The sequence below is a fragment of the Nymphalis io genome, chromosome 28 (genome assembly GCF_905147045.1).
Source record: "Nymphalis io chromosome 28, ilAglIoxx1.1, whole genome shotgun sequence".
Lineage (NCBI taxonomy): Eukaryota > Metazoa > Arthropoda > Insecta > Lepidoptera > Nymphalidae > Nymphalis > Nymphalis io.
The window spans coordinates 5,390,547-5,403,418 of NC_065915.1; the positions used below are offsets into that span (position 1 = coordinate 5,390,547).

The following is a 12,872-nucleotide window of genomic DNA, read 5'->3' on the forward strand; positions in this document are numbered from 1 at the left end:
TTGAAAGCAGACATTTTCTTTTTTTTTTAACGTTTACTCTAAACGCTGCCTTAAAGTTATAGAGCTTAATAATGCCTACAAAAAGTCAGCGACAGCATATGTCTAACTTTTACATTTAAGTCACAAAATCAATTTTTTTAAATTAATATATTATTTTTGTATATCAATGAATATATTAATTTATAAATACATATGACGGTGAGTTTAAAATGGCTCAAAGCCATCTAAACTGAAGGTGACCAATACATGTCAATATTTAATTATGCATTGTCAACAAACTTGCATCAAGTTTACAAGTTTCCCTATTTACGTTCACAACATAAGCAAAATTCCTATGTACTAATATTTTTTTGATAATTTTCAAAAACTTAAGAAGTAAAAACGGAATAAGTTTTTTTTTGTGAATGATGTGGCAAATGCTTTAAATTATAGCAACTTAAATTAACAATTATGTTTTTTTATATGTTTACAAATAAATGAAATACCAATCGTTTTAGGTTAATATATAATATAATTGGCGAATTATAAACACATTATTTTTATTTTCGTCTGTAATGTAAATTAATATTGAATTAATATAGGAAGCATATTAGTATAGTACGGTAAAGTAAGACTAACCCAGTCTTTATTTTATCAAAATAATATAAAAAGCATTGTTTTGCTCTTAGGATTTTTTTATTATACATAAAAAAAATAATGCCGGTAAAATCGCCCTAAAGTATGTAATAAGTACACATAATAGATTCATGTTAAGCATGTTATTGTTTTCCTTTAATAAATAATGAATTCAGTTTTTGAATTATACATGAATCTGCTTATTAGTTCGAGAGCAGTCATACCATTTAGCTAAAAACGTTCGTTTTCATCACACACGTAAATATTACGATAACGCAATAAAATTATAATATAATGATATGTTATTGTAGAATCGATTTTAGTGCGATGTTCATTTGATATATGTATACAAAATTCTATTTATCGTATTCGTGTAAGCGTTATTTTGATATGATAAGTTTTAATATATATAAAAAGTAATAATAGTCCTTAAGACCGATCTTTCGAGTTCGTTTTTTTTTATAGTATAGGAAGGCGGACGAGCATATGGGCCACCTGATGGTAAGTGGTCACCAACGCCCATAGACATTGGCATTGTAAGAAATGTTAACCATCGCTTACATCACCAATGCGCCACCAACCTTGGGAACTAAGATGTTATGTTCCTTGCGCCTGTTTACACTGGCTCACTCACCCTTCAAACCGGAACACAACAATACCAAGTACTGCTGTTTTGCGGTAGAATATCTGATGAGTGTGTGGTACCTACCCAGACGAGCTTGCACAAAGCTCTACCACCAGTATTTCTATTCGGCACGGCGGCCTATCAAGAGAGATTAGCCAACTGCGCAGGACATATCATAGGGCACAAGTTTGTCCGCAATCTCATGTCACTCTCTATTCCGTAACTCTCAGAATCCGATGGGATGGCAATCTGACATGAGCGGAAAGATTTGAGGCGCAGGGCCTTACGTTTTTTTACGATATTAACCCAGGACCTCCGGGTCTGCGGCCTTACATCTAGCCACTAGAACAACGCGGAAGTCATAAAAAGTAAATAGGTAATTTAAAAAAGAAAAAAATATATTCCGTGTTTTCCGTAAGTACTAAAAGAAAAGAAATCATTTTGGTTGTTTAGCGTTTTTGTAATTATTTTATTTAACATTTTTTTGTAAAATTATTTTAAAATTTATCGTTTATATCAAATTAATGATTTTTTTTTAATTTATTGTAATAACTTATTCGGTTTTGTCGGTATGTTAAATATGAATAATGTAATGCGATAAAATCTTGAGAAGTTAAATCTCGACAACTTTGTTAGCAACAAAGTTATTAAGATATTTGAGTTCTAGAAAATTTCGCAATTAGTGTGCCTTTATGCCTTATTTTCATACATATTGTTGTAAGGCGTACCATTCACACTCTAAAGATCATGTACTGTTATTTTTAAATAAATTTTAAAATTTTAAATCGATTGGCGATTTAAAATTTTAAAATTATCATAGGCATCCGTAGACTAAATATTATGATAATATATTTTAAGGGATTATTAGAAATTAATACACAATATATCAATATTACAATATGTTAATATTCTAATATTTATTTATGTAAATAAAAAAGTAATAGACGTATATACTTGTGGCTGATAATGACCTGAAAACACGTAACACTACTTTACTTTTTTTAAATATATTATACAATTATGCCAATACTTACATTACTTCTTCCTTAGCTGATGCAAGACGATGAGGAAGGGTGCAGCAATGCCAGTGAGAGTATACCAGAAGAAGTGGAATGTCACCTTTGGACGGCTGTGGATGTCGAATGGAAGGTTCTGGAATTAAATATTTAAAAGAATATATTGTACTTATTTGTATTTTTATTAATAAAGGTTGCTACTTCTTATGAATACTTGAAGTGTAAAAAACAATTAATATTATTTCCAAACGCAACCTGCCATGGGAACTAAGATGTTATGCTCCGTTTTTACTTGTAATTATACTGGCTAACTAACATTTCGCACCAAACACAACAGTATCGAGTATTGCTACAAGACGGTATAATAATGATATATGTGTATATGTATTGGAATTTTGTTAGATAAGGCATAGGTTTGCCTTTTCAGAAGTTTCTAAAAAAAGAAACAGAAAATATGGGTATGTAACAAACATTAGCTCAAACTCACTCATGTGCTGAAATTGGTGAAGTGCTTATTATTTCGAAGATAACGCACAACGCTGGTAAATTGAAATTATAACTATATTACGATTATAAAATGATGACTAAACAAATATAAAACACTTTTATCAGAATAAAGAACTCTAAAGAAGAAAGAACCAACGTTGTGGTGTATCACTAGAGAAGTAACATCGATAATTACAAAACATATTTTATAACGCCAAGTTTTGTCGAGTTTTAGAAATAAGAAGAAAAAAATATTTACACTCGTAAAAAAAACTTTTATTTTTTTGGTTAAAAGTATGGATAGGCTTAATAAAATGTGATGCCATTACGTAATATATATATAAAAAAATTACCTCTCCAGGGATACCGCCGTGGGACCCATTCCTTACGAAGTTCTTCATCACATTTCTTCTCAAAAGTGTGGTTCTTGATATAGTGCCCAACATTTTGCCTCTATACTATTTTAAAGCAAGCTGAAATTACCAAATGGACAGGTAATCGGGAGATTAGATAAGTATATTGACTATAGCTTGATTCCGATACGACTGACCATTTTGTGATAAAACGTTCAAATACTGAAGTAGGTATTATACGATTATTTTGAAATGCCTCTATCATTTTCTACAACGAAGTTTGTACAGTACTCTTTATTTACCTGGGTTTGAGGTATCATGCTTTAGATAACTAACGTAAAATCGCCAAATATAGTATGATGATTTTGATGTATAATATTTTTTTTCGAAACATTATAAAGAAAAATATTTAATATGAACTTTACGATTAGAAAATTCTATAATTCCTTATTCATACATTACTTAAAGTTATTTGATTATATTATAAAAATAGTATTATTTCTTTTAATGAAAATAGCCTAACTACGACTTTACTCCTTTAAAAAATTAACATTATCCCATTTAATAACAAATCATTAGATTTTTTCGTATTCGTTATATTTTTTTATATTATTAAATAATAAAATTAAAACTTTAAATTAAAACTTTAAACCCACGACCCCATGAAAATATCCTATATACTCAGACTACTGCGATTTATATTTTAAAAAAATGTCGTGCAGTTTGTAAAAACCGCAATATAGCTTAAGAAAGGTACGAGTATTTCGTTAAATTATTTAACTTACTTCGAATAAACATTACACACCTACAAATGAATTTTGGTAGCCATTATTAAAAATAGTAGTTTTTAAAGTAGATAAGTGGCAACACTGAATACTGCCATTAAAAAAAAAAAGCAACAGTCGGCCACGCTTGCCACTAAAATCATTCCGGGGGATCATTTAGTTTCCCCCTAATTCATTTTATTCCAATATTGCTGTAGTGCTGTATTTCTCCTAAATCAGTTTCAAGAAGTCATTCTATACTTTACAATTCACAATGGCCGATCTGGACGATTTCTTCGCGAAGAAAGACCGCAAAAAATCAAAGTCGGTCAAAAAGTTCGCGACTGCCGATGAACTAGCAAAAAAATTGGAGGATACAAAACAAAAAACCGATGTAAGGCCGAAGAAGGAGCGCCCAGTCCAGGAGGGCGAAGAGACCGGGCGACCGGGGGTGCGTATATTTCCTAATAGTCATTACGAATTATTTTATGCCATACGTCAAACGCAGGTGATACTTCGATGCAATGTAGGTTGTGTGAGATGACACTGAAAATCTGTCGCGTGGAATATAAATGATATTTGTCTCCGAGTCCTTTGTTAACGTAATTCGTTTGACCCGGTTACAAGAATCTATGACATTCCTTCGCCCTATATATTGGTTAGACGATTTAGGGTGCATGCGTCAATTTTAGCGAGAAATTAAATTGCGAAAAATTGTATAATGTTAATGTACATTACAGTGTGCTATATACGTGTACGTATGTATTTGTTTAGTTGTTTTGATTTATTTTGTGCTAATAAAATATTAAAATATAATAAATTCAGAGGATACAAAATGATTCATCGTTAATCGTTTTGCGTAATTGTTATTTATAAGGTTACAAATGTTTCCTCAATTAAGATTTTTAAATTTCAGAAAGTTTTAATAAACACAAATAAAAAAACATCTTCAATAACATCATAATATATTAATCATACCAAAAATATATTGGTTATCTGTGGTTATTGTTTTATAAAAATACAAGCCACATTCTGTTTTAAAATTATACTTCTATTAAAACACCTTTTTTCTTTGTATTTTTTGTATGATGTATAGTTCTCTTATGTTATCATAAGTTTATTAGGAGGCTTAGATTGATCAAAGAAATTTACATATGTGTTTTTCATTCATAACCTCATAAAGTTATGAATATATGGTAATCAGAAACAATATTATTCTAAATATAAAAAAGTGTATGCAGTTAAGAAAAATACTGCAACAAACTAACTTATATATCGACAAGGAAGTATATAAAAGTATAAGAAAATATAGCCAGGGTTAAGTCAACATAGTCGTCTGTAATGAAACATGAACACTCTTTACTTTCTACGTAGTTGATTTAATATACTATCAGCCCCTTAGTAAACAGAACTGCAACTTTATAAAAGGTATGATTAGTAAACTTAGGACATTTTGGTTATTTTAACCGTATATGCATCAGCTGCACAATTTACCATATGACAATAAGAAGGTCTGTATAAGGCCTCTAATTAAATGATATTGTTATTATTGTCTCTCAATAACAATATTGTATACATTATGTACTACATCAGCGTTCAACATAATGTAAGTATAGGTAAATGTAATAGAGACTAGACAACGTTTCATTCTAATCTTAATAGCTTATAGTTAATAACAGTGCATACATTTTATTGTTAATGTCATGTTGGATGGACAAGTCGTAAAGAGGATGGATCATTGATCACTGCGGTCGAAAAGACAAATATAATTATCAAATTAGGAATTTCCCTGTTTTATAACCTAGTACAACATAAATATTAAAACATAATATAAATTAAACTAAATCATTAGTTTGATATTTAATAGCATCATTAAATTTGATGATAGTGATGGAATGTTATCATACTTAAGAAAAATGTTGTAAAAATCTAAATCTATTGAATACTGGATACAATTTATATAATTATTAGACACCCTTCAGTTTTGCACAATTTTGTATAGATATATAACTAAACAAATCTGTCCGTCCAAATGTCCTCTACTATATACTCTTATTTATTGTTACAATTACTTTTTATGGTATATATATTACTTTTAATTTTTTAAACATGAAAATCTTTTAGTTCAGTCGGTTGATGAATATCTGGAAACAAACAATTATAATTACACTTAATAGTAAAAAAACAAATATAAGAAAAACATAAATCAATCAAGTTTCCACTTAAAATTAATACAAACAAATGACATATTATATTAAAAATAAAAACAAAAACAAAAACAGAAAGCACAAAATGCAAGTGAAACTGCTATAATTTAATTATATTTTTTTTTTTTTTTATAGAATAGGAAGGCGGACGAGCATATGGGCCACCTGATGGTAAGTGGTCACCAACGCTCTTAGACATTGGCATTGTAAGAAATGTCAACCATCGCTTACATATCCCATGCGCCACCAACCTTGGGAACTAAGATTTTATGTCCCTTGTGCCTGTAATTACACTGGCTCACTCACCCTTCAAATCGGAACACAACAATATCAAGTATTGCTGTTTTGCGGTAGAATATCTGATGAGTGGGTGGTACCTACCCAGACGAGCTTGCACAAAGCCCTACCACCAGATATGACGTAAACTAAATTTAAATTCGCTAATTTTTGAGTTAAATATATCTAATTCTGTACAATGTTTGTTATAACTTTTACATGCACGTAACAAGAACATATTCTTTGAATAGTCACAGTTACAAAGGGGTACAAAAAATAAAGTTTGGTTTCTCGAGTTAAGGCGAGGATTAATGATGGAGATTATATTATTGACAGGATTAGCCGTTACCTGTTAGTTATACATTTACTGCTTTTAAGTATACTTTGATTTGATTTGTCAAATCAAGTGAAATTTCACTCCAGTCTACAGAGAGTGCGTGCGTCTGTGTTTGGGTACACATGTGTGTTATACATATTATAAACTATGTAAAGTCTGCAGAGAGTGCGTCTGTGTTTGGGTACACATGTGTGTTATACATATTATGAACTATGTAGATATTATGCATTTATTGTTTGTCTCTTAATATTTAAAGTTCTTAATTGTAAACTTAAAAAATACCAGCCCATTTATAAACATTGATTAGATACTCCTTTGTTTAAATACTGATTTCTTTCTTTCCATCACTATTCATTAGACATTCAAAAGAAGAAGACAAAGTATTATTTAAGGAATAGTTCATTACATAACGATTATAAGTGTATAATTAAAAGTAATTTGAAATCTTATCTCTTTATTCTATTCACTATCTTAGTATTAATATTATGATAATTGTTTAAAGTTTATTAACATATTTTAAACTGATGCTGAAAAATAGTTGTTTTTTTTCTCTTTATATAGAGATGAGAGTTTTTTAGCATTTGTTCTTCACATTGTCTGGCTCCAAAATATAATCTCTTTATAGTGTGACATAGTCTTTTTTAAAAACCGAAAATGCGTTTTTGAAGCTTCTAGCTAGCTTTTGTAATATTTTTTTTGTTTTTATAAAATAGGTAGGCTTACAGGCAAATGGGTCACCTGATGGTAATTGGTCGAAACCGCCCATAGACATAGTGCTGTAAGAAAAATTAACTGTTCCTTACATTGCCATTGCGCTAGGAAGATGGTATGTCCCTTGTGCATGTTAGTTACACTGGCTCACTCACCGGAATACAACAATACTCCTTAGTATCATTGTTTAGCTGTATAAAATTAAATCATTACCTCGCTCGCTTTATTTCTGCCTTACGAAAGTCAGACAGAACGAACGGGCGCGTAAATATTTGTCAGGAAACAACCGTAAAAAGTCAAAAGGCAAAACAAATTTGTACATCTTTGTCAATATTGTGTATGCAATATTGCTGTCTCTTTCTTATTTGTAGGTGTGAAAAGGATAAATGGGTACTATAGGTCCTTACACATTAATTTGAAATGCAGTACGGAATCGACATAATTGTATATAATATAGACAGTACATGAACATGAATCACACGCTTGTCACGTAAATAGTCTAAATTTAAAGCGGTTAAAACTGCAAAGCGCAGCCACTTATATACATAATCTTATATACAAAAACTTTCTCCGAAATGCGCTGCATCATCTAGTATAAGTTTTACGTATTTTTCGCATTACAAAAAAAAAACCATTTCCATATATTATAATGACATATAGTATAATATGTTTTTAGGAGGAGGAAGAATGGAAAGACTACGAGGAACCAGTAAAAGACTACACAGGTCTCAAGATCCATGTCCTCCAGGGGAATGCTGGAGCACAGGAGTCTGGCCGCGATAGTTCTGCTGAAGATTCAGCGCCTGAAAATACTAAGAACAAGGGCCCGTGGAACAAACCGGTAAGATGACGTATACGCGGAATGGCGCAATACGCCAATGGGGTTTAGTGGTTTAGCCATGAGAGCCTAACACAAAGCCAAAGACAAAGCTACTTTCGCGTCTCTAATATTGATATAAATATAATAACTTGAAAAAAAAAGACTAGTATTACTCGGCTATGGTTAGTCAAGCTTAAAATAAGCTAAAGCCAGTCAGTTATAATAGTAGGACATAAAATTACTATTATTATTTATTAAGCTTTTAATAATAAAATTGGATTCAAGTAATTTTATACCATTTAAAAGATATAATGTAATATGTGTATAGAGGGCATTATTTATCATCTCTAGAACTCTTCACTGTCCTGTTTTATATCCTAATGTAATAAAATATACTAACTAATAACGTATAATTTTTCAGGTTGAAGTTGAGCAAGCGGCTGCTCCCCCACAACCGCCTCCTGAAGAGAAGCCGAAATCACAGCCTTCTACATATGTTCCACCGCAGTCGCGTAATCGTGAAGTGGAACCAGTACGTCGGCACCAGAGCGTGAGTATATTACTATTATTAAATAAATAGGCAAAGTCAAAAACAGCTTAGTACCTTTCTCTTTGGTAGCTATTGACGAGTTTTGGTGTTACCAGTAAAAAAATATATTTGGAAATAAAAGTAGAAATAACATGTTCGAAACTTGAAAATTCATGTTTTCATATGATCATTTGGTAAACAATAGTAATTTATTTTAATTTAAGAGCATGGGTTACTGAATTTGCCTAGCAACAATAGCCACTACCTGGTCTTTATTTACATTGATTATTATGTTATTATATATTGAGTTCTATACAATATAGATCAATCATGCTATGTTTTTTTGCTGAAATATGTATTATTATAATAATTTGAATATATTGTTCAAAATAACAGCAAACAAGCCCATGTTAAGTGATATAAGCTATTTGTTTATTTATTAAAAAAAAAATCATATCGAAAGAGAAAAAAATGTCTTAGACAGTATAGAATGCGATTATTAATGCATTTTCTCTATTTCCCTATGCAGAAGAACGCTCCAGATATTCACAACGACGACTACTTCCCGGTGCTGGGCGCGGGAGGCAAGCGAGGTGGCGGCTGGAGCACCGCCGGGGGCGGAGCTCCCGCCCGCGCCAGTGCTGTCCGTCAGCCGTTGGCGCTCGGCAACCGGTACACTTCCTTGCAGGACGACAGCTAGCCAGGTGACCTTACTATGTAATCATTAATATAAAAGTACCGTAACAGCCTGTGAATGTCCCACTGCTGGGCTAAAGGCCTCCTCTCCTCTTTTTGAGGAGAAGGTTTGGAGCTTATTCCACCACGTTGCTCCAATGCGGGTTGGTGGATACACATGCAGATTTTCTCACAATGTTTTCCTTCACTGTCAAGAATGAGATGAATTATAAAAACAAATTAGGCACAATGACAATTCAGTGGCCTTGCTAACTTGTGAATAGGCTATATAAACAAGTTCATCAATTTTGTTTCAATTAGTTTGAGAAGAAAGGAGTAGAAATGAATAAAACACAAATATTCTTTGAACTTTCTTCAGAAGCACTTTAATAAGTTATAATTGTCTGTAATTTTATGTTATGTTTAATGTAATATCGTTAAAAACATTAACATCTCATTGAATTTACATTTGTGTGTACTAAATTATGTACTTTAGTAAAAATTTTTGTTTCATTCTATATTATTAAAATACTAAAAATGATATTAAATGTTGTTATATGTTAATAATTTGTATTATTTTTAAAACTATAATATATTTTTGTCCTGCAGGTAAAAGTCAGTTTCGCAAGGAGAAGCAGTAAAGTGAAGTGTCAATACGGACTTGTAAGCAAAGCCAGGCGTATAGCTAACTTCTACACTATATAATACAAACAAGAACAATGGCGCACTTCCAGAGTTAATTTAATAAAATCCCACCTGCGAAATGTATAAAACAAGTGACAGTTGCTATGAAAATTATTGACATTTAATTTATATATTATCTGTGCGATTTTGACAGAAATTGTGCATTCCGTACAAAACATTAAGCCCTAAAAATGAAAGGGAGGTAGTATTACAGACAAAAAGTATTTTCTGTTTAATAGTGTAAATAGGTCACATATACTTTATTACTAAAATGTAACAAATATCTAATTTTATTATAAATTCGTAGGCAGTTTATATAAAATTATTTTTTCAAATTTCGAACTAATGTAGAGAATATATAATAGTTAGTGAATTTTTTTATTGTATTATGGAATATTTCCGTAGTTGTGGATTGTCTTCGAATAACAAATGCATTCATCTTAAAATAATTAATAAGTAGATAAATAATAACATGTTGAAACAATGTGAAATTTTACATAGCAACTGTTTAGTGCAGAAACGTGGAAGTGTGCTTATATTCGTTATTTTCTATGTTTATAATGAAGAACTTTACATATATCGAAATAGCAGTGTTATGTAAGTCGTGTGATGAAGATGAATCTAGAGAAATTTTGTGAAACTTTCAAAGGACAACAGTGTTCATGCGTGGGACGACTTTAAAGAAGAAAATTAAAAAAAAAAAAAATAGCAACATTAAAAACTTTTTGGTTACCTCTTGTACATTTTATTGTATTCGAAGTATAAATATTAACGTTATCGGCAAATCATTCAAAACATATTGTACCATAGTAAATAAATTATGTATTTAAACTTTATATTATTTTATTACACCTTTATTATTTTTAGCTTTATATTTTATGTAATAGATTGATATATTTGCAAGATAAAACATACAGATATAAAATAAAAATTAATCATAAATTACATATATTTATTATTATAATTTTTATAATTATATAAATAATGTTTTATAAAATATTGTAATATACAATTCATGTTAATGGATAATTTTAGTTAGTTAAAGTCTGCCTGTGAGTATGTTATTGTTGGAAGATTCTCTGTCAAGGTTTGGAGTATTTTTTGTCGCCAATGTCTTCTGTCGGACCTGCTGGTGTTGAGTACGCCAATTTGTAGTTTATGCGAAACACTCGATAGTGTTGCGGAGGCTTTACTTAGTTCACGGGAAAAAATCGTGGAAAAATGATTTTTGGAGTTGGGGGCGTCGGTGGGGCCTGGGGTTGGTTTTCCGGAATCCTCCATTCCGGTTTCACAGTTAAATGAGCATACAGGGGGTTATATATATATATATATTTACATTTTCATGAATATTTCTGTGGTATAGCACCATTGACGTACAATAGGTTTCCTATTTTTGTTGACAAAAAAATCAATGCAAACTTAAATAAAATCAAGGTATATATTTATTTTATTTACATCTAACTAGGATGGAGATGCCACTTACACTAAATATATAATGAAAGAGATAAGAACAAAAAATACTTGTTATATACTTCCAGATTTATTTAATGTATTAATAAATATAAAGTAAAATTCGCCAGACATTGGTTTGATATAGAAATTTAAGTGTTTTAGCGCCACCTAGCACCGAGTTGCAACTTAATGGTTAGTACAAAAATATTCTACATGAAAGAATACATACATACATACAACTTTTATAGTGATTGGTCAAACAGATATCAACATAAATTTTATTTATAAGATTCATTTAAAAACAGACTAAAATAAGCTTATAGGGTACAAAACTTTTTTTAAAAATGAAATGCATGATACAAAATGTTTTTCGGAAGTCGAATAGGTTAAATACTGTAATTTTTAATCTTTATTAACTACTATTATTAAAAATAAAAATCGAGATAAAAGTTTGAAATATATGTTAACTTGTTTATAAATAATATATGATTATATATTATCAATATTAGAAGAAAATTATTTTTGTTACCATTTTACGTACAAAATCTATATCACTGCTATCTATATTAAAAATAAAATAATACAGTATTGAGTTATAAAATTAATCTGTAATAAAGCGTCTGAAAACTAGCGACACCTAGCGAATTGCTTTATCATTTTGTGCAAGGTCATTTTAAGAAGACAACCATTGACCAAAGATGGCGCTACTAGCGACATATTATATTTTTAAGTAAATTCGGTGTTTTTTTGGTTTTCTTGATTAATATTCAATTAAAAAAATATTGGAAATAAATTTCTTATGATTTACCTATAAATTTAATAACAGTATTCTGATTAACATTAGTTTTAATATATGTTTATATAAATTGTTCTGAATCGCGCTATGAAAGTTTTTAACTACGCTTAGTATATATACGGTATGGATAGTATTACAAGTGTACTTGCTTCGGCAGTACATATACTAAAATTGGAACGATACAGAGAAGATTAGCATGGCCCCTGCGCAAGGATGACACGCAAAATCGTGAAGCGTTCCACATTTTTTGATTAATTAAATTTCGAAAATTCTTTTTAAAAACAAAAAAGTTAGTAAAAATAGAATAAACATAAGAAATAATTATGACGGAGTGTATCTACACTAAAATAAAAGGAATTCACAGAGAAAAAAAATCAATTTACAAATATTTATAAGCTGTAATAATTGCAAACGATTTTAATTACTGTATCAATATTCAATGATTACGTTAAAAATTACAAATAGAAATACGTGATCAAATGCATATTAGTTAATGTAAGTTAATATGTCAATGATATATTTTCAG

General features: G+C 30.2%; 1 protein-coding gene and 1 non-coding gene across 2 annotated transcripts; both read left to right on the top strand.

Annotated features, from left to right (window-relative positions):
- The first annotated feature begins 3,986 nt into the window (after positions 1 to 3,986).
- On the top strand, positions 3,987 to 10,932 carry LOC126779269 (protein CDV3 homolog). Its single transcript, XM_050503197.1, has 5 exons — positions 3,987 to 4,310; positions 8,067 to 8,231; positions 8,632 to 8,760; positions 9,269 to 9,443; positions 10,024 to 10,932. The coding sequence occupies exons 1-4, from the start codon at positions 4,134 to 4,136 to the stop codon at positions 9,437 to 9,439; spliced, it is 642 nt and encodes a 213-aa protein (XP_050359154.1). The 5' UTR covers positions 3,987 to 4,133; the 3' UTR covers positions 9,440 to 9,443; positions 10,024 to 10,932.
- A 1,555-nt stretch (positions 10,933 to 12,487) lies between these two features.
- Positions 12,488 to 12,594, top strand: LOC126779320 (U6 spliceosomal RNA). The gene has a single exon (XR_007670296.1). It is a non-coding gene; the product is annotated as a U6 spliceosomal RNA (small nuclear RNA).
- Positions 12,595 to 12,872: the final 278 nt, after the last annotated feature.